Below are 25236 nucleotides of genomic sequence, written 5' to 3' on the forward strand. Positions count from 1 at the left end.
TGAGGGGATAGGGACGTCTGGATGGTTAGCGAGGATATTGAGGATGTGCAACAGTATTGCAAATGTCCTCCCTCTTATGTGCCCGAAGCAGTGCAGATCAGAGCAGTAACCACACTATACTGTACCAGACATGGGGACACTCTGTCGGTCTTTACAAATAGCAATGTAGAGAATGGCCAGGAAGACACATGTAGTCATTCCCCAAGCCCTTGCAAGATCACCTAGAACCAGGAGTGTCCACTAAAGAGTTAACTAGTCTGGGAGATCACTACCAGCAGAAACTGGGTGAGTCTCTGGTCATGTGGCTACTCCAGAACTGAGATGAGGGCAATACTGGTGTGAACCTGTCCCAGAGGGAAGCAGGTAACATAGGTGAATTATCCTGTGGGTGTCACCTGAAGCCATCAAGGGCAATGCATCCCTGTGGGACCAGATGGTACCCACAGTCCGGGTGAGGTAGCCCTCCTTGCAGGAGTAGGATCTACAGTCCCAGGCAGACTGAGGTATAATGGAGGACAGTAACAGGGTCCCCACAACCTTGATTCCTCAGAGTCTCAGGGATAGGCCCACATTGGTGAGACATCTAGTTGCCATTGCCCATCCCAACTGAAAGGGATGGTTCTGTCTTTGATCAGCCCAGCATCTGGGAAGACAATGAGAGAGACTACCCATGTGCTAGAAGGGTTGGAGTGTGTGAAGAGGGGAGCATGTGCTTGGGTTGAGAAGAAAGGACCATTAAAGGAGAGGATTTGTCCCAAAAGGCAGAGGTTTGCCCAGCCTGCCATCGGCTCCTCCCCCAGGCAAAATTGTCCGTGTTCAGATATCAAAGCCTTGCAGGAAGTGACAGCAGAGATGCAGCGTCATCAGAGATCAAGCAGTGGATGGTGACCCTCCACTCCACAGCCATAGGATTTGGGCCAGGTCACCTGGCGATTTGTTTGGTGACCTGACCAGGAGACCTGATGCTCTGTATCCCATTGGCTATACACTGAGGAAAGAGGAACATCCAACTTGTGCACACCAATGCTGAGCACACAATGATCCCATGCAACCCCAACATATCGGGAATCCCAGATTTCCATTGGGGTTGAGGGGGTCTATAATCTCCATCTAGAAGGGGAGAGGTTGTAGCACGAGTTCCAGGAATTACCTGCCCCCCGCCCCCCTCCCCCCCCCACCCCCCCCCACACACACACACACACACACACACACACACACACACACACACACACACACACACACACACACACACACACACACACACACACACACACACACACACACACACCCTGGAGCGAGTGAGTTTGTCTTCCTTTACAGGAGGACACATCTGTGGATACTGGCAAAAGTGATGGGGACCCTACAACACATTTCTTAGAGTTGCTTACCAATATGCCAGCAGAGCCAACAAATCAGAATGCTGTAAAACTTGAAAGTCTGCAGACACAGTGACTGAAGTAAAAACACAAAGCTCGGGAAACTCAACAGATCAAACGGTGTACTTTATATAGCAAAGATGAAGATTTATAACTAACATTTCATACTTGAGTCCTTCATCAAGGTATGATGAAGGTATCAAGGTATAAAGAAATCACACTGCTCGATCTGTGTAAGGACTCTTGCCCACACCACTGAAGGACTATCACTGACATCGATCCATTTTGACATTAAAGAGACCATTGGGAGAAACTGTCAGCTCTGTAGGTTTTGGTGTCTTGTTTTGGGGAGGCCAGGAGGTCATGGTCCCCAACCATCTTTTCCCCACACCATTAACAACCAGACATCCTGTGACCCTCAGTGGGGTGGTTGTTACAAAGTCTGGTATTTTCCTGCAAACAATTTGACCAATACCAAAGTCCCGACTCTCAGAGTGATTTCCCCACTGGAGAGCAGGTTTAAGGAATGTGCTTTTGGAGTTTGTGCGCCCATCGATCTGATATTGAATTCTTCACAATCCCATGTAGTTGCCAGAAGGGACATACTAATGAAATGGAATGATGCTGTCCCTCTCACTCACACTAAATGGCTGTCTGATGTGATGGCATGTTTGTCTTTTGAAAAAATTAGATGCCCCACCACTGTAATGAATGTGAATATCTCTTTATGGGTTCTTTTCTTAATTATTTCCCAAATATGTAAGCTTAACTAATTTTTGATTCTTGGCCGCATTGTTTCATTTTCTTTTCACTATGTATTTTGCCAACAGCCTCTGTAGGTAGGGAGTTTAATATATATTTTTGCATATATTATTTTTTAACATGTAACGTAGGATTTATTATTACTGTTATTAGCATCATATAAATGTGATCATTTTCTATTCATGTTTATTTACCCATGTAACATTTGCTCAATGAAATTAATAAAAATATTGAAAAAGGTATGTGCTTATGGTGGCGCTTTCAGAGCTGCTGTAACTGCAGCTCTGTCGCTGGTGCAGACCTGCAGGGAGCAAGGAGCGGAGATACAATGCTCCCACAGGGTCCAACTGCCATCAGCTCCACACAGGTTTTGAATGGCCCATTAGAGGAGCACCTCTGATCGGCATCAGCCACGAGGGGTTGCAGACTCCAGGGGAGCAGAGGAGTGGAGAAGGGCACCAGAAAACGGGGAGACCAACCCACATCTGAGAAGGAGAACATATTCTAGTTACCATATTGAAAAAGAAACAAATCTGACTTGTACAATGAATGCTGACAGTTGGGGACAGTCAGGCAATGCTGATCATCCCTGTTACTCTTCCAATAAGTGTTGATATTCCTGTATTAAATACTGCAATGTACATAGATTAAGCAAGTGTGCAAAAATATGTTTTGGAAAGTATGAGATGACTAATTTTGGAGCTTTTTTTGTTCAAATTGCAAATGGAAATGTAAACTATTTGAATAGCCAGGTAAACGAATGACCTGAAAGAATTGGTTTTAAAAGTACAAAAGGTTATCATTACCTCAGTTGGAAAGGAAGACAAATAGGTGAAATGTATATTTCTGTTACAAAAATCAGGCAGTCATCATCTGGAGGACCCTATCCAAAATTGCATACCACAAGTTGGGAATTTGAGTTTGTAAAGTACAGATTCCAATGTTAAAAAGTTAAATTAAGCAGACAGGTTGCATAAACTTAGCATATACCCTTTCATTCGTAAGACTGGACATGTCATAAAGGCATTTAATATGGTTTAAGTATTCTATTAGAATTAACCTGCACCATATCCAATAGAGAGAGAAGATAGAAGCTCCATTTGCTGGAGAATGTTTGGTGTTATTAGAGATCCCCAAAAAAAGTTTAAAGAATTAGAGAAACAACGAATTATTAAAATAAATAATGCTGAGGGCGGGGGTGGGGGGTGGTATAAACTAATGGCAAACATCCTGCTTTAATCCCTCCAATAACCCAGTGAAGTGTGAAACTATCTTGACTCTGTTACCCCAGTCTACTACAACTGATTTTTAGATGTTGGGTTTCTTCATTTGGTGCCACATCACTTGTGAATCAGGCAGCTGTTTTTCAAGCCACACTACTAAAAGCTGAGCACATAATCTTATTTTGCAATTAAAATGCAATATTGGAGTTTAATTCTATCTATTTATTCCAATGTCAAATGATTAACTATTGAAAGCAAAGCAGAAAATTCACCTGATTCTTAACCAACATTTTTGCCTCAATCCATATTGTAAGGGTCTTTCTAGTTTAGATTGATGTTGACATCAAATACATTAGCACATTAATTAACCAAAATATAGGTGCATAAATACAACTTGGTTAATGCTTATGCTAAGACAGGTGCAGATACCCAGGGACAGTGAGGGGGCCCCAAGATATGTGTTTCCTGGCAACGACTGCCAAGGTGAAATTCCACTAGCCTTGACTAAGGACAGCCAGAGGCTCCAGGGTAAAACCAACCAACTGATAAATTTCCAACCGTCCACTTTCTCTCTAGAATCATGCGACTTTATGAGAATTAGGAGACCAAAACTGTAAAAGTACCTGAGGGGAGGTGAACACATCTGTGTGATTGGTCTACATATGGTGCATCATGCAGATGGACAATGCATAGCTTAATGAAGATAAGATAATATGTGCTGCCTGGGAGATGACTGTTTTGAGACTGATTAATACCAGATAGCTTTGGAGAATTTAAACCCATGCATTTGTATGTTTGGACAGCTGCTCGATCCACTGCGGAGATGACAGACCTCCCACAAGCTCATGTTCCAAATAAAAGTAATTGGCTGAAGAATAGTCTGAGTCCTTCATTCCTCAAGAGAGTAAACTGCTGAGTGCGACCTCATCCCAGAACCTGGATCAAGGATCGACACCAATCCTCCACAAATTGCAAGAATAGGTTGTGTAGTCATTCAGATCATTATTGTGTACAGCTAATTCTGACTACAAAATCACTGCATTTTACTTTATTGAATTTCATGCAGTTCATCTTAAACACATTTAACAGGTGCTACACATTAAAACTTTGCAAGGCCAATCACCATCAACTTGACATTCTGGTTCAAGCTGGTAGATATTGTTCAGCACTCCCCAGTTCACATCCATTGAGCTGAAATGTGCAAATGACAAATAAAAGATTGGTTCCTTTAGGAACATTCTGACATACATACAAATCAAGAGCACATCTGCTCAACCTTGCTCTGCCCCTCAAAAAGATAATGATTAAATTTCTAATCTCTACTCTAATAAAACAGTTCAAAGATTCTGCTTTCACTGCCCTTCCAATGGGAGAAAATATTTTTTCTTGTCTCTACTTTAAATGGATGACCCCTAGTTCTAGCTTCTACCACAAGAGAAAATAAATTCTCTCGACCTCCACCCTACCAAGATCCCAGAGAATCTTGCACATTTCAGTCTAGGCCCTTCTTGCTGTACCCCAGTGGATACAGCCTAGCCTTTCCAATCTTTCTTCTTAAGACAACTTGTGTCAGGTGTCTAGTCACAGTAAGGCTTCTCATACTGAGAGCTCATCTCCCCACCTACCACCACATCCACCCACCCCCCCCCCATCAACATCATTTATTGGGATCAATGTCTGAAGAGGGGTCGCAAAATCAGTGAGGACCCCAACCACTCCGCACATAGCATCTTCCAACTACTCCAGTTGGGAAAGAGAGACAAGAGTATCAGAGCCAGAACCACCAAGCTGAGAAACACCTTTTTCCCATGGGCAGTGAGACTACTGAACAACTGTTCATACACAATAATATTTATTTATTTTCATTTTGCATATACAAACTGTGCTTATGTATCATTTGTCCACATGTGTGCTACGTCTATATGCTTTACCATGGTTTTACACTGAGGACCGGAGAACGCTGTTTCATCAGGCTGTACTTGTAAAATCGGATTATAAATAAATGAATTTAAACTACAGAGAATGCCAGTTGTGGCTCACCACAGCCCAATATAACTGAGAGAAGAAGTTTATGCTTTATTGTGTTTTGTGCAAATTGGAAGACTGTGGTAAAATATACCTATTTTATCTTCCAGATGCATTCAAATAATTGTGACAATTACATTTCCTTAAAGTCTTAATTGCCAAGCAAGTTCCATCTTCATTGTCTGCCCACAAATTAGGTAATTTAGAGGAGGAAGAACAATTTGATCACAATTAAAAGAACAGCTCTTACCAGGTAGTGTGAATGAGGAAAAGGAAGATTCCTGGCAGGACCAAGTCATCACTCCCTACTGACCAGCGCCTCCTGAAGATCACAATCCCTGGCATGGTCCTGGCCACCAGTTAATTTGTTCATTAATGCCAAAATCCTATGGGAAATAAAACAACCTTATCTTTAAAGACAAATTGAGGACTCCCAGATCCCAGATTCGTTTTCATGACTTCAAAAACATCTTACTGGTACTGCAGAATCACCTTTACACTATTCATTAGCCGAACAAGTTTATTTAATACCTTCACTGCAAGGCATATTTACAGGTTGGCGATGTCCTATTTGTACAATTCAACCAACTGAAGCTGGAATAATTATATCAGTGGTCAACCAGCTGAATCTGGAATAATTACATCAGTGGTTCTCAACCTTTTTCTTTCCATTCACATACCACTTTAAGTAATATTCATGCCATCAGTGCTCTGTGATTGCTTAGTGGAAAGAAAAAGTTTGGAAACCACTGTTTGAATCATACCTAATTGACTCATTATGTGCATGGTTTCATAACTCCAAAGGAAATGGGCCAATGACAATATTTGTCAAGCAAAATACTTCAGTAACAATTGGGTCTAGAGCAAGGATTCTCACTCACATACCACCTTAATCAATCCCTTACTAATCACAGAGCACCGATGGCATAGACATTACTTAAAGTGGTATGTGAGTGGAAAGAAAAGCGTTGAGAACTTACTGATTTATATGAACAAAAAAGGCAGATTTTAAAACACAACCTAAAATAGAGAACAAAAATCAGGTATGAGCAAAAGTGATTAGGTTTAGGTGGGTCCTGCATCTTTATTACTCCAAATTTAGTTACTGGCATCAATGCTTTAGAATATTCCCTACAATTTGACATTGAGAAGAAGGATAGTGTGCAACTTACAGAACCTGATTTTGAAGTAATTAGAATAGAATTTCTCAATACCAAATAGTTGCCTAACACTTGAGAAATCCTGTGACAGTGTTTAAACTGGTCTAGCCATCCATCGCTAGATTTGAACTGAGGTTTCTCTATTGATCAGCTGGTTAAACTTCTCGGCATGTGCTTAGAAAATAAGTCTGGAAACTGGAAGGTCTTCTGAGCATTCTTGAATGAATCACTCAATACAGGGAGTCACTGAGGCTGACATCTTTAGCTGTCTTCAGACCCACCTCTTCAACTTTCGAAAGCAACATGTGTAACTCATCTTCCTGAGATTTACAGCCACCAAGTGTTGATTCAGGTATGCGGAGGTCGTGTACAACTTGGGTTTTACTTTTATTCTTGATCGCAACAAGTACATGAAGCTCATCTTTCATCGAAAAAGATTTTCATCTTCTAACTGAGCATTCTATTTTGCTATGAAAACAATTTCAATTCAGAAAGAGGAAAAAAATGGATCGTGTTATATCCAGGTTCACATTAAATTGGGTCACGTTAAATCAGGGTTCCACTGTATTTTTTTAGATCCCTAAATGCAGAAGAAAAGATTAACAACAGGACCAAAAGGTCAATGGAAATCCTTCCTTCATTAATCAAGGTATCGAAGGTGAGAGCAGACATGTTTTAATTATATTCAACACTTGTTTGTCCATGGTTTGAGTATTGGGTATAGTTAGGTCAGCATAATACTCTAACAAAGATGTGATTTTACTGGAGTGGATGCTGAGGAAGGTCAAACCGATTGTTGCCATCACTGAAAAATTGTGGCCATGAGGGAAACTTTAAAAACCTACGTTTTTTTTTCCTTTAAATCAAAGCCTGTTCATGGAAAACAGAATTAAGATGCATAAAATTATGAAGAGGCTATAATCAAAACATGCTGGAAGTAACGGAGTAAAATGCTGGAAAACAGGAGGTCAGGAAGCAATTCAGTTTCATGGTCCTTTGTCAGGATGGGGAAAGAGACCTAATAAGTACGTTTTCAATAACAGAAAAGTTGGAAAGAAACAAGTCGAACAAAGGAGAAAGATCAAACAACTTAAATTATCAGGTGGAATGCCTCTTTGCCTGTGTTATGTTGCTAATAACAGGACAACAGGCCAGGCTATATTATGGGGAGAGAGATGGATATCTAGCAAAAGTCACCAATTCTTTTTTTTAAACTTTAGTATTTTTTCAATAAAAATAAACAGACTTTTACAGAATAAGTAGTCTAATAATAAAACAGGAAAACAAACCCATCCCCACCCCTCTCCCACAACAGATCCCTGAAGGGAAGCATTAAAAATAAACAAAAACATTCAGTAATTTACAATACAAGTACACGATCCTTTATGCAGAACCCTTAGGGGACAGTGTGTTCTGAATTTTGGATTTTTCCGGATTTCGGAAAGCCCACCCGAATTGTGCTGCCTATCCACCCCCATCCCCTTCTAGTCGCCAGGCAGTCCCCTCCAACCGCTGGTCCCTCGGCCGGCTCCCCCGGCCGCCGGTCCCTCGGCCGCCTCCCCCGACCGCTCTGCCCTCGGCCGCCACCCCCGACCGCCAGTCCCTCGGCCGCCTCCCCCGACCGCCCGTCCCTCGGCCGCCTCTCCTGACCGCCCGTCCCTCGGCCGCCTCCCCCTCGGCCGCCTCCCCCTCGGCCGCCTCCCCCTCGGCCGCCTCCCCCTCGGCCGCCTCCCCCTCGGCCGCCTCCCCCTCGGCCGCCTCCCCCTCGGCCGCCTCCCCCTCGGCCGCCTCCCCCTCGGCCGCCTCCCCCTCGGCCGCCTCCCCCTCGGCCGCCTCCCCCTCGGCCGCCTCCCCCTCGGCCGCCTCCCCCTCGGCCGCCTCCCCCTCGGCCGCCTCCCCCTCGGCCGCCTCCCCCTCGGCCGCCCGTCCCTTGGCTGCCTCCCCCGACCGCCAGTTCCCACTTGCCGGATTTTGGAGTTTTCAGGATTTTAGGTGTCCGGATAAAGGATCATGTACCTGTATTACTAAATTCATATTCTTCATATATGGCGTCCACATCTTAACAAAAAAAACATAATTATTATATAAATTATATGTTATTTTCTCCATACAGATACACGACTTCCACTCGTTCTGCCATCGAACTACATTTAACTCTGGTTCATCTTTCCAAGTCATGGCAATACACTTACGAGCAACAGTCAATGTTAAACAAATAAGCGCTGTCTGAAACTTATCCAACCCCAAGTCCACTAATGGAGTAACATAACCTAACAAAAAAATGTTTTGGATCTAAAGGAAAATGAATTTTAAACAAACTGAAGAAAAATCCTAATTTTAAACCAGAAAAGGATGAACTTTATCACAAAACCAGACAGAATATAGAAATGTTCCAACACATAATCCACACCCCAAACACAGAACTGAATTACTAAACCCATATTTTTTCAATTTTTCAGGGGTTAAATATAACTGATGCAAAAAATTATAATTAACCATACTATATCTTACATTAATTAATTTAGTCCACCCATCATAACACATATTTTACCAATCCACCTGACTACCTTACAATTTAAATCATGCTCCCATTTAATCCTAGATGTATCTAAATCTATTTTTAACCATTGTATCTTGTAATAATGCATACATTTCTGATATAAAACCTTTATCTGAAAAATATTAAACCATAAATTCAAATTTAGTTAACTTAGAAATTTTCATTTCTCTTTCAAAATTATATTTCATTAATGCCCTAATTTGATAATAAACAGAGAATTCTCTAAAATCCCAAATTTCTCTTTAAGCTGATTAAATGATAAACATTCACCTTCTTCAAAACAATCCTGCAATCTTTTTATTCCTTTAATCCACCAATCTTCTAAAACTCTATTATTCAATGAAAAAGAATCAATTTATTTTGATATATTGGGGTTTGAACTGATAAACTACCTTTTGATCCTATTAATATATTCCTTCTAGTCCAAATTTCTAATAAATATTTCAAAATTGGTACATTATATTTCTGTAGTAAGACAGTATTCCAGTTAAATACAAACTGATGGGGACAAGGTTCCACTATAGCAGCCAATTCCACCCTAGCCCAACTAGGAGGGTTCGAAATATCTAACATATGATTAATAAATCTTAATTGAGCTGCTTCATAATAATTTTAAAAATTAGGTAATTGCAAACCTCCCAAAGCATACTGCGAGGCCAATTTATGCATCACTACTCTTGCTAATTTTCCTTTCCATAAAAATTCTCAAACTACTTTATTTAAACCTTGAAAAAAAAGTCACCAATTCTGACAAAGGCCCAAAGAGACTGGCCTGAAGTTGGAAATTCAAAGGCTGCCTGATCTGTTGAATGTATTCCAGTACAGTATATCAGGTTTTATTTTACATTTCCATCACCTATATTTTTTTTTTACATTTTCATCAACTTATCAAGAACCTGGATGGAGCAAGATGAAAGGCATACTTCCCATAGTGAATAGGTAGCGTAGCTTACTGGGGAGATGAGGAAAAACATCATCCACAAGGTTTAAGATAGGGAACTCTCTGCCTAGAAGAGAAGTTAGAAGCAGAAAATTCCATTCTATTACAAAAATATTTAGAAGTAAATATGCAGAGTTTTGATCAGCAGGAATACAGATCAAGTGCTGGAAGATGAGATTAGGCAGGGCAGCAACCTTTCAACTGGCATGAACGCAAATGGCCCGTGTTGTAAAAGTTCTAAAATTCAATCACAACATCTGCCAAAAGTAGTTAAATGTGAAAAATGAAGAAGCTTCCATCCAACACATGCTTCACTCCAACATTACCTTTTTGAGAGGTTTAGCATTTAAAATTGTCACAGTGTCAAGTTGCAATAGTAAACATGCCAGAAAATGTCATGGAAAATATGTTTTTAACACCATGATAAATCTCAACTACCTCTGATGGTACTGATAGCATACTTTTACTATTAGTATTGAGGTAATTTTTACATTTTAGATTCTGAGATTGCAACAAAGTCTTTTGAAAAGACAGTCCCAATTTTTCGTACAGAGCAATCGGTCTCAAAAGCAGAAATCCGTAAGTACTCTGTTGCAAAGTATAAATTTAACGGTACTCCACCACCAGCTTCTCTGAAAATCATAATTTGTACTTTGCATAAAGTTTACGTACAAAATCTTTCATAAGGGAGTCTTTCTCGAAAAGCTTTCTATTAATCTCAATTAACTGTGTTATTGGAGAGTAATGCATGATCATTTACACAAAGACTGAAGTTACTGGAACTGAAGGCTTTTATTAGCAAGAGATGGACAGCAATCTTTGTGTTGCTGGCTCTCCCTGACCTGGGCTCGAACTGGGGGCAGGATTGTGGAATGACAGCCTTTGTGGGGGATAAAGGAGAGGAGTCACAAGCCCGCCAGTGAGAGCAGGGTCAAACATAAAAGGTCATGACATTTACACACACAATAGTGGTTTTACAACATTCACCCCCTCTTGTAAAAGAAGTCTCCTGGAGGGCAGAGGGACCTCATAAATTCAGTCTGTCTGGTGGCCTCCTTTGGCATTGTGACTGGCATGCCCCCTTCCGGGGATCTGAAGTGGTCTCCGTCGGCTGTGGCTGATCCATCCAGTTGGCCCAGCTGGGGTACTTGGTTGAGCCGGGGGGATGGGAGCGTGTGTGTCGGCTGCTGGGTTGGCCGAAGTGGTGGGGGTAGGTATCTGAGGACCTCAGTATTTTGCCATTTTTGATTTTACTCTGCTACTGGTTGTTGTACATGAAAACGACTGCCCATTGGTCAGTCAGCATGGTAAAATGCTTACCAGCGAGATAATGCCTCCAGTGCTGTACCGCTTTGATGATAGCCTGGACCTCTTTCTCGATGGAGGAATGCTGGATCTTGGAGCCTTAGAGGGTGCACGAAAAAAACACCACGGGCCTGCCCACCTGGTTAAGTGTGGTGGCCAGGGCAAATTCTGATGCATCGCTCTCCACCTGGAATGGGATGGAATCATCCACTACGTATTGACTTTGATACAGTTTAATGCCTCGCGGGCTTCTGCTGACAGGGGGAAGACGGTGGCCTTGATGAGGGGCGGGCCTTCTCCGCATTGCTGGGAACCCACTGAGAGTAATAAGAGAAAATCCCCCAGACACATTTTCAGGGCCTTGAGGCAGTGAGGGAGTGGAAGTTCTAACAGGGGGCGCATGTGGTCAGGATAGGGGCTGATGGCCCATTCGCCACAATGCAGTCTAGTATAGCCAGGTGATGTGTACTGAAGACACACTTCCCTGTGCTGTGCGTCAGATTGAGGCATTTCATGGTGTGGAGGATTTTTTGGAGGTTCTCGTCATGGTCCTGCTAGTCATGGCCACAGATAGTGATATTATCAAGGTATGGGAAAGTGACTCGCAGCCCATGTTCATCCACCATCCAATCCATCTCTCTTTAGAAAACAGACACCCAATTCATGACCCCAAAAGGGACTCTCAGGAAGTGGTACAGTTGACCATCCACCTCGAAAGCAGTGCACTGCCGGTCCTCAGGGCGAATGGGGAGCTAGCGATAAGGTCTATGGTCGAGAACACCCTGTATTGGGTGATCTAGTTTACCATGTAGGATATGTGGGGTAGGGGGTATGCATCAAAATGGGTGAACTTGTTGATGGTCTGGGAATAGTCTATGACCATCTGGTGTTTCTCCCCACTTTTTACTACAACAATTTGGGCTCTCTGCTCTATCACCCTATCGGCAAGGAGGCATCTCACCTCAGACTTAATAAACGCCCTGTCGCCGACACTATATTGCTGACTTTTAGTGGCGATGGGCTTACAATCTAGGGTGAAGTTAGCGAATGTGGGGGGGTGGGCGGGGAAATCCAGAGCATGGAGAGGCCACATATCGAATGCGGTGAATGGGTTTGGGGCTGTTGGTTGGCCCCATGTGGTTGGGGATACTGGTCAACCACATGGTGAGGGAAGGGCGAGCGGTCCATAAACTGTTCGTTACAGACTGCGAGGAGAGGGTGGGGCCCATCGTACTCCATGGTGACGCTCTTTAAGATGCACTGAAAGTCTAACCCAAATAAGATGGGTGTGCTGAGCTGAGGCAGTACTAGGAGCTTAGCATCACGGTATACTATGCCTTGGATAGTCAGGTTCACAGTAGATCTGCCATGAACTTTAGCAGATTTGGATTGGGAGGCTAGGGAGATGCTTTGCCTCTTGGGCTGCACCACAAGAGAGTAATGCTGTACTGTGTTCGAGTGAATGAAGCTCACCATGCTCCCACTGTCGAATAGGCAAATAGTGGAGTGACCGTTTACCTGGATGTCCATCATGGCTCTGGAAAGTTGGACTGGTCTACATTGATCCAGGCAAATAGTGGGGTGACCGTTTACCTGGATGTCCATCAGGGCTCTGGAAAGTTGGACTGGTCTACATTGATCCAGTTCCAGCTCATTGTCTGAGAATTTCCATTGGTTTCCAGCAGTCCGATAAGATGGCAGCCCCCATTCGCATGCAGCACTGCTGGGCTTAGGGGTTTGCTTAGACTTACAGACTTTCACAAAATGTCCCTTCTTCCAACAGTTGGAGCAGACAGCACGCTTGGCAGGGCAACGTTTCCTCGGATGCTGCCCTGCCCACAGAAATAACACTTTGGGTGGTCGCTGACTGCTGCAGAGGTAGTTTGGGGTGGGGAGGGGGGGGTTAGCAATCCAGTCTCCAAAGATTGCAGAGCCTGTGTCCCCCAAGAGTGTTCACTGGAAAAAGATTTGCGTTGTGGATGGCTACTTCCAGAGTGTTTGCCAGCTCGATTGTTTGAGATAGGATCAGTCTTTTCTGCTCAAGAAGCCTCTGCCTCACATAATTGGAGCAGACGCCTGCTACACAGCCGTCTCTGATCATTGAATGTCCCCCCAAGTCACTGCCTACATGAGTGGAGTACATGCCGTGCACAGACTTTGTTCACCTGTACCTTCTACTGGTCTTTCAGGGTGTCCATGGCATCTCCATAGGTCTGGCAGTCCCATACCATCTGGTAGACTGATGTAAGAAAATAGAAGATGGAGCATGATTTTATTGTCCCAGATCGCAGCTTCAGAGGCTGCAAGAAATCGTTCAAAACAACAGTGCAAGAGAGCGAATTTGTCGGCTGCTTCAGGTTGATTTCTAGACGGTCCAGCATCAAGTACTTGTCTGTCCTGAAGAAACAAAGTCTTGCTAATAAAATTGATGCATGACATGATCAATTATGCAAAGACTAAAGTTAGTGGAACTGAAAGCTTTTATTAGCAAGAGATGGGCAGCATTCCTTATGTTGCTGGTTCTCCCTGACCCGGGTTCAAAATGAGGGCAGGGTTGTGACATGATAGCCTTTATGGGGGAGAAAGGGGAGGAATCATGAACCGGCCAGAGAGCAGGGTCAAACATAAAAGGTTATATAATTTACATATACAATAATGGTTTCACAACAGATAGTTCACTTGCAGATTTACCATTACTAAAATAATAATGACCACTCTGCTAAGAGAACTAGGAAATAATTGGGTGCTTCAAGTAATGCGATCTGTTCCACACAATAGTGAACATCCTACACAACACACTGCCATTCAAAAAACAATGAAAATTCTACTTCAATTAAAATAACAACACACTTCCAAAGTACCTGTGCAAATATAGTAGATGAATTATTTTGCAGAAAAATTAAATGGCTCTTGAACATTTTACCAAGGACATAATAAAATTGTCCCATTTATTGATGCTCCTACTACACTGGACAATGAAGATTTTGTTTCCTGAACACTTCTAGGTGGACTTCATGGATTTTGGGCTGCTGATCATGTAAATCACCTTAATGTTTTCCTATCACATACCATTTTTTAGATGTAACGTCTTTTTTGTGATTTCCTGTCATATTTTAAGTCTACTTCAAGCATACAAAATGATGAAGTGCAACATGTCATTGAAAATTCATTTTCTGCTTTCGCACTTTGACTCCTTCCCTCCTGATCTTGGTGCAGTCAGAGATGAACAGGGTGAAAGGTTTCACCAGGAGATTGCAACCATGGAAAAGCATTATCGCAACTGGAATCCATCAATGCTGGCTGACTATTGTTGGACACTGATGCGAGAGGCATCAGATGCTGAGGACAAATGAAAATCAGTAGCAAAACATTTAGGTCAGTTGAACTAACTCAATATGTCAGCATAAAAATTCAGGATTTATTGTCATGAATCTGATGGCAGTGGGAACTGTCCTTGTGCTGCTGAGTGCTCGTCTTTAGGTTCCTGTACCTTTTTCCCTGATGGTAGCAGAGTGAAGAAGGTGAGGCCTGGGTGGTGAGGGTCTTTGAGGATAGAGGTTGCTTTTTTAAGACACCATCTCATGTAGATGTCCTCGATGGAGTGAAGTCTGGTGCCTGTGATGTTACAGGCTGAGTTAACAACTATCTGGAGTTTATTCTTGTCCTGAGAGTTGGCACCTCCATACCAGGCAGTGATGCAGCCAGCCAGAATGCTCCCCAAGGTACACCTGTAGAAATTTACAAGAGTCTTCGGTGGTGTACCCAATCTCCTCAGGCACCTCACAAAGTATAGCTGTTGGTGAGCCTTCTTTGTGATTACATCAACGTGGAAGCTCCAGGACAGATCCTTGGAGATGTTACACCCAGGAATTTGAAGTTCTTGACCCTCTCCTGAAGTCTACAATCATCTCCTTGGTTTTGCTGACATTGAGAATAAGGTTGTTGTCGTGACACCATTCAACGAACTGATCTATCTCCCTCCTGTATGCTTTCTCATTGCCATTTGTGATTCTGCCAACTGTGGTGTCATCGGCAAACTTGTAGATAGCATTGGAATTGTGCCTGGCCACACAGTCATAGGTGTATACTGAGTAGAGCAGAGGGCTCAGCACACATCCTTAAGCTGCACCTGTGATCATTATGTGATTAAACATGCTAAATTCAATAAATGTTCAATTAGGGTGACATGGTTAGCGTAGTGGTTAATGCAACGTTTTTACAGCACCAGTGATCCAGGTTCGAATCCAGCACTGTCTGTAAGGAGTTTGTACATTCCTCCCATGTCTGTGTGGGTTACCTCCAGGTGTTTCCCACTGTTCAAACATGGACCAGGATTGTAGGTCAATTCCGCATAACTGGGAGGTACAGGCTCATGGGCTGAAAGGGCCTGTAACCGTGCTGTATATATGTCTAAATTTAATTTAATGTTTTTCCAACTTCCGACATGATACAGCAAATCTGAACTTATTTTTCTATTCAACTTGAAGTTGTCTATCATAATTCCAAATTTTATTTCAGGAAGCAAACTTTTTGAAAAAAATTGTTGTCCAGTGTATAATCACTGTTTTAATGGTTAAAACCATCAGGAGTTAATTAGTACTTTTCTGAGTTACAACAGGTACCCTTATCTTGCAGTGTGGTAACAACATCCAGGGAGGTACCAACTTTAACCATAGAAATGTGCAACATAATCTCATGTAAGTAGCAGTATTATTGAGCCAAGGGTAATTGTAAACACTTGTGTTTATACTCATGTTTACCATCCACAAATCCTTTTTGAAAATCTAGGCATATACCAAGTGCAAACTAATTCTGTCTCAGCTAAGAGAGAGGGAGAGCAGGCAACAGAGGGAGACTATAGACAGGCATTCAGAGCAAGGAAGGCAGAAATATTAAATAACCTGGAGACACAAAAGACTGCAGATACTGAAATGTGGAGCAAAAAAAAAAAATCTGGTGGGTGTGATCTCATCAGGTCGAGCAACACCTGTGGGGAGAAGCAAAGTTGTTGTTATTTCAGGTTAGTACCTTACATTAGGACTGAGTGTGGAAAGGGTAATTAATACAAGAAGAAGGTTGGAGAGGTGAGACAGAGGCTGGTATGGGTTTGGTGAATTAGGGATGAGTGAAGGACTCAATTATAGCTGGGAGAACTGAAACATTTTAGCTTCACACATTACACAAACAGCAAAGGACAGATCGAGAGGAAGAGGGGTGAAGTTGGGATACAGAAGCAGATGACTGATTGGAAAGGGGGTAGAGGAAGAGAGGAGAGAGGGAGTAAAAAAGGTTAGATGGGGTAAGAAGAGCAAGGAGATGTTGGTGGAGGGTATTCAGCGAGAACAATGACTAACCCTGCTGGAATCTGATAATGATAATGGTAGCACGAGATAGGACCAGATAGAAATGGAAGGGGATACATTGGATGAAAAGTGTAGGTATTGGTGGAATGGGATCAGGAATGGGAATGGAATCAAAGAGGATGATGTGGGTTAGGTAACCTAATGGCCTCAAATGTCATCACTTACTTTGAGAAATCTGTCCAAAAACTTAGTTAAGATCTTCAAGGGAGAAAATGGTGGTGATCAATGAAAATATACTACATCTAAAAGCTGTGTCTGGCAGAAATAGTCTATTTGAGTGCAATTCTAAAAAGCAATCTGCATTACTTTTCTTATATTTTAAATGAATTTGAGTTTCTTTAAAGGCAATGTGATCCAATTTTCTTGATACTGTACTCTGTACCTGAGTATCAGAGCCAAGAAAATTTCACACCCTTTCAAAACAATGAACAATTCCCAAGATACTTTCGCTTCTGAAAAACACTCCAAATCATAAATGAAGGCAAAGTGATCACAATTTATTAATGAATAGAATGAATGACAATCTATAGATTTGACTTTCTGTATTACATGTGCAGTCTCAAAAATTTGTTCAGAAAGTTCAAAATCTTTGTTAAGTACAGTTGTCATTCAGCATCTCCTTCAAAAATTGACTGCATATTGCTTATATTAAATACTTTAAATCTACAGTTCTAAACCCTATGACACATTCTGCTTTTGCATGGTTTCTTTTCAATCCAATTATCCATAGTTATGAGGTCAACTCAATTATAGCTGGGAGAACTGAAACATTTTAGCTTCATACATTATTCAAACAGCAAAGAAACCTGTCAAGTCTGACTGGAACAGTAGACATCTGAACAATATTGCAAATTTCTCTGGACAATGTTTAAACTTGGCAGCAGGCAGAACTGAAACTTATAAAGCAAATGATGTCAGAACACATTCAAAAGCAATGGGAATCTGTAAGTCCCACCGCTGGAACCTGCTGCTGTTACTAAAACAGAAAATCAAAAGAACAGAGGTGATAGCATTTTTGTGTTCAAAGCAAAAATTAGATAGTCAACTTCCCTAAGGCTTTACAGCTAGAATGTTTGGTTAAATTTTAGTGAAGCATATTGACCTCAGAATATCATAATTAATTTTAATACAGAGAGTCCATTCAACAAGTAGAGCAAATGCCGAAGAACAGATCCATTGTCTGGTATTTGAGACACTAATTATCCATATTATACTTGAATTACATCCATTACATCTCCAGACATTGAAAAGTTATCAAATTAAGAATACTCTTTCATTAGCTAAGTAAGTTTTATATTGGAAAAGATTTTTATGTCAGTTCACAGACACAACGATTTGAATCGTGCTAATGACTCACTAGTTATAGCCACAACTTCATAGATTTAGGAATATGAATTCCTGAATTTGTAGATGCTGCAGTCACTTTCTATTTGCTATTGTAGGATTCAAATCAACTATTGAACCATAATAATATTAGGTACTAATCCAATTGTACTCAGAACGGTTCTGTGCACATTCATTCCTGGTGCAGGCCTAGAATGAAATATCAGGCATGTTTTAACTTGGACTTTGTTAAGTCCTGAAAAACAATGTATCAATGCAATTTTTTTTCTTTTTTCACACTCGCAACAGATTATAATGGAATGAGGATTTCAATGGACCTTTTTCCTATTGACTGCACCTGGAAAGTAAAAATTCCCTGAGGGCAGAAAAGAGGGAAATCCTCCCATTAAATATCCAATATGGTCCGATAATCCCTGCTGAACTCTCACAAGTTTAAAGATGTTGCTGAATTCTTGTTTGTCCAACAGATTTAACTGAAAATAAGAAGAAAATCTGACCTATTTATCCACCATTGGACAAGATTCTAAATTGAAATCCTTTCCTTTTTAATAATTTGTAGCTATTAATGCACTAAAATTAGTAGCTTCATTACAATATATTACAATTTTTCTCACTATCTAACAAATATTCACTTCAACCAAAGACATTGATAAAGTATTTCTATGTTAATATTATTAGGAAAAGAAACACAAGATAGTCATATTCAAGTAGAACATCAGATAACTACCTGCAAATATTCTGCAACTTTATTCACAAATGAGCTTGAAAGAGGTTTGTGAGTCTCATGTTCCTTTAACTGTAGAGAAGGATTAACAATTGAAAAAAATTAGCAGACAACCTGATGAACAAATTTCCAAAACATGCTAGCGAAATTGCTTCACAGTAAAAAAAATTCAAAATATCAGACAATGGGTCAGTCATTCTTTCAAACTCTTATACAATATTTACAAATTTTAGAAAAAAAATTACAAAGCATTTATAAAAATATATTAATCGTTCATGAGGTTCCTAAAAATAAAGTTTTATTTAGCAAATTTTCAATAACATTTCCAAAAAATAATCTATTTGCAGAGAAATAGCATCATGAAGAAAGCACATCAGCACCTCTATTTCCTCAGGAGTTAACAGAGATTCAGTATGACAATGGAAACCATAGCAAACTTCTACAGACATGATGACTGGCTGGCATTGGGGCACTAATTACTCGGAGCTGGAAACAGCCCAGTACATCACAGTTAAACCTTTTTCCACCATAGAGGAAATCTACATTGAACGCTGCCGTCGGAGAGCAGCAGCAATCATCAACAATCCACACCACCAGGACATGTTCTCTTCTCAGGAATGAGGTACAGGTGCCACAAGGCTTTTCCACCAGGTTCACGAACAATTCCTACTTCTCCACCCTCAGATACTTAAATAACGGACTCGGGGGTGTGGTCATGTGAAGGACTTAGACAGACGTGTTTTGGTTTAGCTCTCTTTGAAGAGTACTAAACAGACCGTTAAAACTTGAAAAGCAAGATTTATTTAATCAAAAATGGATAAAACTAGCTCAAAGAAGCCAAGGCAGCTGAGAACAAAGCTCCTATTCAACCGGGAACATCAGGTGAAAATCCAAAAAGGGAATGGTGAAAAAATGGCAACGGGACCAGCAGAGCCTGGTAAAACTGGGGTCTGGTCAAGAAATGAGCATCATCCTGGAAAAATGGAGAACTTGAGCAACCGATTCATAAGTGCTGAAACAGTGATGAGAGATATGATGGAGAAAATGACTGAAATAAAAAAGATTGTTGAAGATCTGATGGAGAGATTGGATCAAGCAGAGTTTGAATTGACGAAATCACATGAAAAACTTGCGGCTTTGGAAAAAAAGACCAAAGAAAGGGGGTCGGATAAACAAGGACTGCTTGACAAAATTAACCATATGGAGAACTTTAGTCAATGAAATAATGTCCGAATTATTGGACTAGCGGAAGGAATCGAGGGAAAAAACCCATTTCAAAAATGGATCCCACAAGGATTGGGAGAAAACAAATTTGGAGAAAAACTATAAAGAGAGAGCTCACCAAACACTTCTAAAGAGACCAAGACCAGTTCTGGTGAGACTTTTAAGATATCAAGAACAGGAGATAATTCTGGGAGCAGCATACTCTAAGCAGAATAATGGCCCATCCGAGGTTGATCATGAAAAGGTACTTTTTTTTCCCAAGACTTTAGCCCGACCTTGATTAAGCAAAGAAAGAATCTGAAGATGTGAAAAGAGAACTACGTGCTAAAAACTTGAAATACTCAATGATATCCTATGATTTTGAGGGTTGAAGTAGCAGAAGGGAACAGACAATTTTTCAAGAAGAAAAACAAGAACAAGGTGGAAGACTTTCTGTGAAGTTCATAAAGGAAAAAAAAATCAAAGTTGCTGAGGGAGAAGATTTTGAAAATATTTATAATGGAACTAAGGAAAAGTTGTTTTTTTTATTTTTAGAAAACCATCTTGTATTTATTGTTTAAAAGTGCACAGAAATCCTCATGGAGAGCTCAGAAAAAATAAAAAAAAATCTGGGAAGACTGGTATCAGGGTGGAAACTCAGTCAAAGTGGGAGAATGATGGCTGGAAAGGAGTAGAAAAAAAATACGGCGCCAAAGGGAGGGGTTCTTCTTCCTTGAGAGATTCCACAGGCTTATGGGGCTCTGCACATACGTCACCATCAGGGCAGGGAGATTGTGTGTTTTTCTTAAGGGGGAAGGAAAAAATATTGTTTTAAAGAAGAATATGGAGAGACCACTAAAATTTATTAGTCTTAATATTAATGGAATAACAAGATGGTGAAGAGAAAAAAGGTCTTGGCATATCTAAAAAAAACTGAAGGAAAATATAGTTTTTCTTCTCCACAAGAAACACGTCTTACCAAATTGGAACATGCAAAATTAAAAAGGCAATGGGTGAGGAAAGTAAAATCATCTTCATTTAAATCAAAAGCAAGAGGTGTACTGATTTTAATTAATAAAAATATACCAATAATGATAGAAGAGACTTTAACCAATCAAACTGGAAGATTTGTAATGGTACACTGTAAAATTTATGCAGAATCATGGAAGTTCATGAATATTTATACCCCAAACAATTATGAAGAAGTCTTTATGAAGGATATCTTTTAAAAACCACAGAGGGAAGACAAAATATATTGATTGGAGGAGATTTCAATTTTTGTTTATATCCAATATTGGATATTCTCACTCCAATCAGTGAGAATTTTAATAGGGGTAAAAGTTGCAAAAACGACATTGTCATTTATGAAGGATTTAAATTGATATATGGAGGCAGCTCAACTGCTTAAAAAGAGACTACTCATTCTATTCAAGGGTACATGATTCACATACAAGGATTGACTTATTTTTAATGTCTGCCCAACCATAGAGTGGTAAAAATGGAGTACTTGGCAAGACATTTATCAGACTGCTTGCCATTTGTGTTTCGATAATGGAAAAGCAAGAAAGTATGTACAGATGGCACCTTAATGCTACATTATTAAAAAGGAAGGAATTTTGCAAATTTATTAAGAAACAGATAGAGATATTTTTGAAAACAATATTCCTTCTACTGACAACAGTTTTCTAATATGGGATACACTTAAAGCTCATCTGAGGGGACAATTTGTTTCTCACACTAAAAATCTTAAGAGAATATGCAGAGGATATAACAAATTTGAAAAAATATCAGATATTAGGAACTCAAGAAATATAGATTATTACAGAAGAATAAGACAATTTAACACACTACAAACATAGAATGGAAAAAGTATTAAAAACTAAACAAAAATATTATGAAATACAAAAACTGACACATAAAATGTTATCTTGGCAGGTTAAAGTAGAGGAGTCATCCAGAATGATAACTGCAATAGAAACAGAAACTATAACATATAATCAAAAGGAAAGAAATAGTACATTTAGACAATACTATATGACGCTATACAAATCAGAATTAACAGAAGATGAAAACAAGATGGAAGAATTTTTAACAAATGTTGAACTTGCTAAACTAGTAGCAAGAGGTTAAAAAAAAAATGCCATACACCATTTACAAGGGGAAAAAAATAGATAAAGATCTGGGTCCTTTACAATCTAGTAAGTCCCCAGGGGAAGAATAGTTCCCTCCTGAGTTCTATACACAATTTTAGGATTTGTTGATGCCTCTGTTAATGGATATGTTAGACATGGTGTTGGAAACCCACATCCTCCCAGTAACCTTTTCAACTGTTACAATTACAGCGCAACTGAAAAAGGTAGATACCCATTAAAATTCTCATGATACAGACCAATATCATTCCTGAATGCAGATTATAAAATTCTAGTAAAGGTACTAGCCAATAGATTGGGTGAGTATTTACCAAAATTAATACATCCAGATCAGGTAGGATTTGTTAAAGGAAGGCATCCTTCAAATAGTCTAGGTAGATTATTCAGTATAATACATATGGCAAAACCAAGGTTGAATCCAAACATAACTATTTCTTCAGATATAAAAAAGGCATTTGACTGACTAGAATGGTCTTCTATAAAACATCGTAAAAATTCTGTATAGGTAGAAAATTTATAAATTGGATAAAAACTCTATCATAAGACACAAGCTCAAATTATAACTAATTACCAAATGCCATCTATTTTCTCCTTGAGTGGACAGGTGTGTCCCCTATCTCCAGCACATTTATACTAGCTATTGAATTTCTAGCAGAGATGACAAGAAAAGATCTGATATTAAGGGCTTCAAAGTTGGACAGGAAGAATATAGAATCAGTTTATTTGCTGATGAGGTGCTATTATATATGTATGAACCAGCTGAATCATTGATAACATTACAAGCAATATTAGAAAAAGATGGAAGAATATTGGGATATTTGATTATGAAAGATACCAAAAAGGTAGTAGATTTCAATGGAAGAAGGATGGAATTAAATAATTAGAAATAATGACAGATAATAATTTACAGTATTAATATAATCTTAATTATACCACTTTATTAGAAAAAAAAAGAACATATTTACAGAAATGGAAAGATTTGCCGATTAATAGGAAGGGTAAATTGTATAAAAATGAAATTAATGCCAAGTCTACAGTATATTTTTAAATTGTTGCCTATTGCACTAACTAAAAATTTCTTTAAATTATTACTTAATTGTATAAGACAATTCCTACAAAATAATGAAGTACAAGAATTGCACTGGAAAGGTTAACATAGGACTATAAATAGGGAGGATTTTAAGGAGTATTATCTATCAGCACGAGCAAGATTTCTATCATCTTTCTTTGAGGAAAACAGCCCCACTTCATGGATTGAATGGACTGAATTCAATAAAAGAGGAAACAATGAAGGACTTTATTTATTTGAAATATCAAGTTAATAACAAAAAACGGACAATCCTACATTAATACACATCATTAGAATATGGCAAAAAATAAATTAATATATTAAGAAAAACAGATATATCACTGAGGACACCATTATGTATTAGTGCCTATGAATCTGGGTAACAAAATATTGAATTCATGGTATGGCAAAGGAATAAGGTATGTTGATGATTGCTATATAGAAGGATCTTTAATGTCTTTGAACAATTAAGAAATAAGTATGGTATAGCTAATGGGACATTATTTTGCTTTCTCTCTCCAGTTAAGATCATTATTAAGAGAAAGATCTGGACCAAACTTGGTCCCACCTGAAATTAGTGAGATGGAACAATCGATTTGGCTGGGGAATACACCTAAATTCATATCTAAGATGTCCTTTGCTCTCTAAAATGAAAGTGCAAAACCAGGATGACAGATCTCAAGAGAGGGATGGAAGTCAGATTTAGGAGTTGCAGTAGTAACTGGTCTGATTGGTTTTTGAATAGTATAACATCAATTATAAATGCAAGACACAGATTATTACAATTAAATTTTATATACCAATTATACCTCATACCACAGATGTGAAGGTGAGACTATTTTGGAAAGATATTACTGAAATACTAACAAGGATAATGGGATGGCCTTCGTGGATGACCCTTCACCTTTTGGGCAATTTTATTGAAATAAGTAACAAACTAACTAAATTCCAAATTTTATTTGTGAAAATAGTTTTACCTGTAGCTCGGAAATGTATTGCAATTACTTGGAAATCCAACTCCCCTCTACAGATAGCAGAGATGGAAGACAGAGATGAACAGTTGTATACCTATGGAAAAAAAATCTCAATCTAAAGAACAAATATGATGTATTTTAAAAATATGGCAACCATATTTGGATTAGATAGGGGCCAAGTATAAATTTTAAAAAAGGTGCTATGATAAAAAAATAAGTGATCTCCCCAATGAAGACTTTCTTTTTTTTTAACCCACTATAAGCCATGACAGAGTATGCTTTTATAATGTGAAGGGGTGAGAAGGGTGGGGAAAGAGCTGTTGTGTTTTGTTTTTTAAGAAAAAGTTATACATATATAGTCTTTAATGTGTATTTATGGAAAAAAATAAAACATAAAAATAACAGACTCAATCAGAGATTCATTTAAAGACTTACTTTATACATTATTTATTACTGATTTTGTTCTGTAATGCCCAGTTTGTTTACATTTATTTCCTTGTTTACATTTCTCTTTCTCTGCTATGTCTTTCTTCTTGAGTCAGTTTAGTTACTGATAAGTAGACATTCTAACTGTCCCACAGGAAAAGGAACCTCAGAGTTATATGTGGTGTTATGTATGAACTCTGACCGTAAATTTGAAATTTGAACTACGACAGTTAAATGCAAAAAAACTACAAAACATGGAAAAGATCAGATATGACGATGTCTTAAATAAATGATAACTTGTATAACTTCCATCAGAATTATTGGTCTTAAATAGTAAGTTTTAGCAATCCCAGCTGCAGCCATAGAATGATTGCACTGTGATTTAAATGCCAGTGATAGGGATGTCTTTAGAAACACCCCAAAAAATTTTAAAAGCTCAAGTGGCAATGTGGGTGAGATATTAAACTTACACTTTCAAAATTCCTTTTCCAATCCAATCTGTTATTTCCAGGGATCCTGTGCAAAATAAATATTTTCCATAAGTAATTTTATTTTGTCCTCTTAGCAATATTGTTTGCAAAACTAAAAAAAAATCAAATAGCCTTAACAAATTTTACATGAGATTGTAACAT

General features: G+C 39.4%; 1 protein-coding gene across 6 annotated transcripts in view; it reads right to left on the reverse strand.

Moving 5' to 3' along the window:
* The window catches only part of dagla (diacylglycerol lipase, alpha), a 203050-nt gene that overhangs the window by 121625 nt on the left and 56189 nt on the right, over window positions 1-25236 (reverse strand). For 4 of the 6 annotated variants that reach the window (XM_069899054.1, XM_069899082.1, XM_069899049.1 and 1 more), the window contains exons 3-5: window positions 25075-25120; window positions 18786-18854; window positions 5637-5772 (exon numbers count right to left, since the gene is read on the reverse strand). In XM_069899054.1, coding sequence (XP_069755155.1) covers window positions 5637-5731 — 95 coding nt within the window. In that variant the 5' untranslated portion in view covers window positions 5732-5772; window positions 18786-18854; window positions 25075-25120. Of the gene's footprint in view, window positions 1-5636; window positions 5773-18785; window positions 18855-24181; window positions 24273-25074; window positions 25121-25236 lie in introns of all 6 variants that reach the window. The other 2 variants (XM_069899069.1, XM_069899074.1) reach the window with 2 other exon arrangements.

The sequence above is a fragment of the Narcine bancroftii genome, chromosome 1 (genome assembly GCF_036971445.1).
Source record: "Narcine bancroftii isolate sNarBan1 chromosome 1, sNarBan1.hap1, whole genome shotgun sequence".
Lineage (NCBI taxonomy): Eukaryota > Metazoa > Chordata > Chondrichthyes > Torpediniformes > Narcinidae > Narcine > Narcine bancroftii.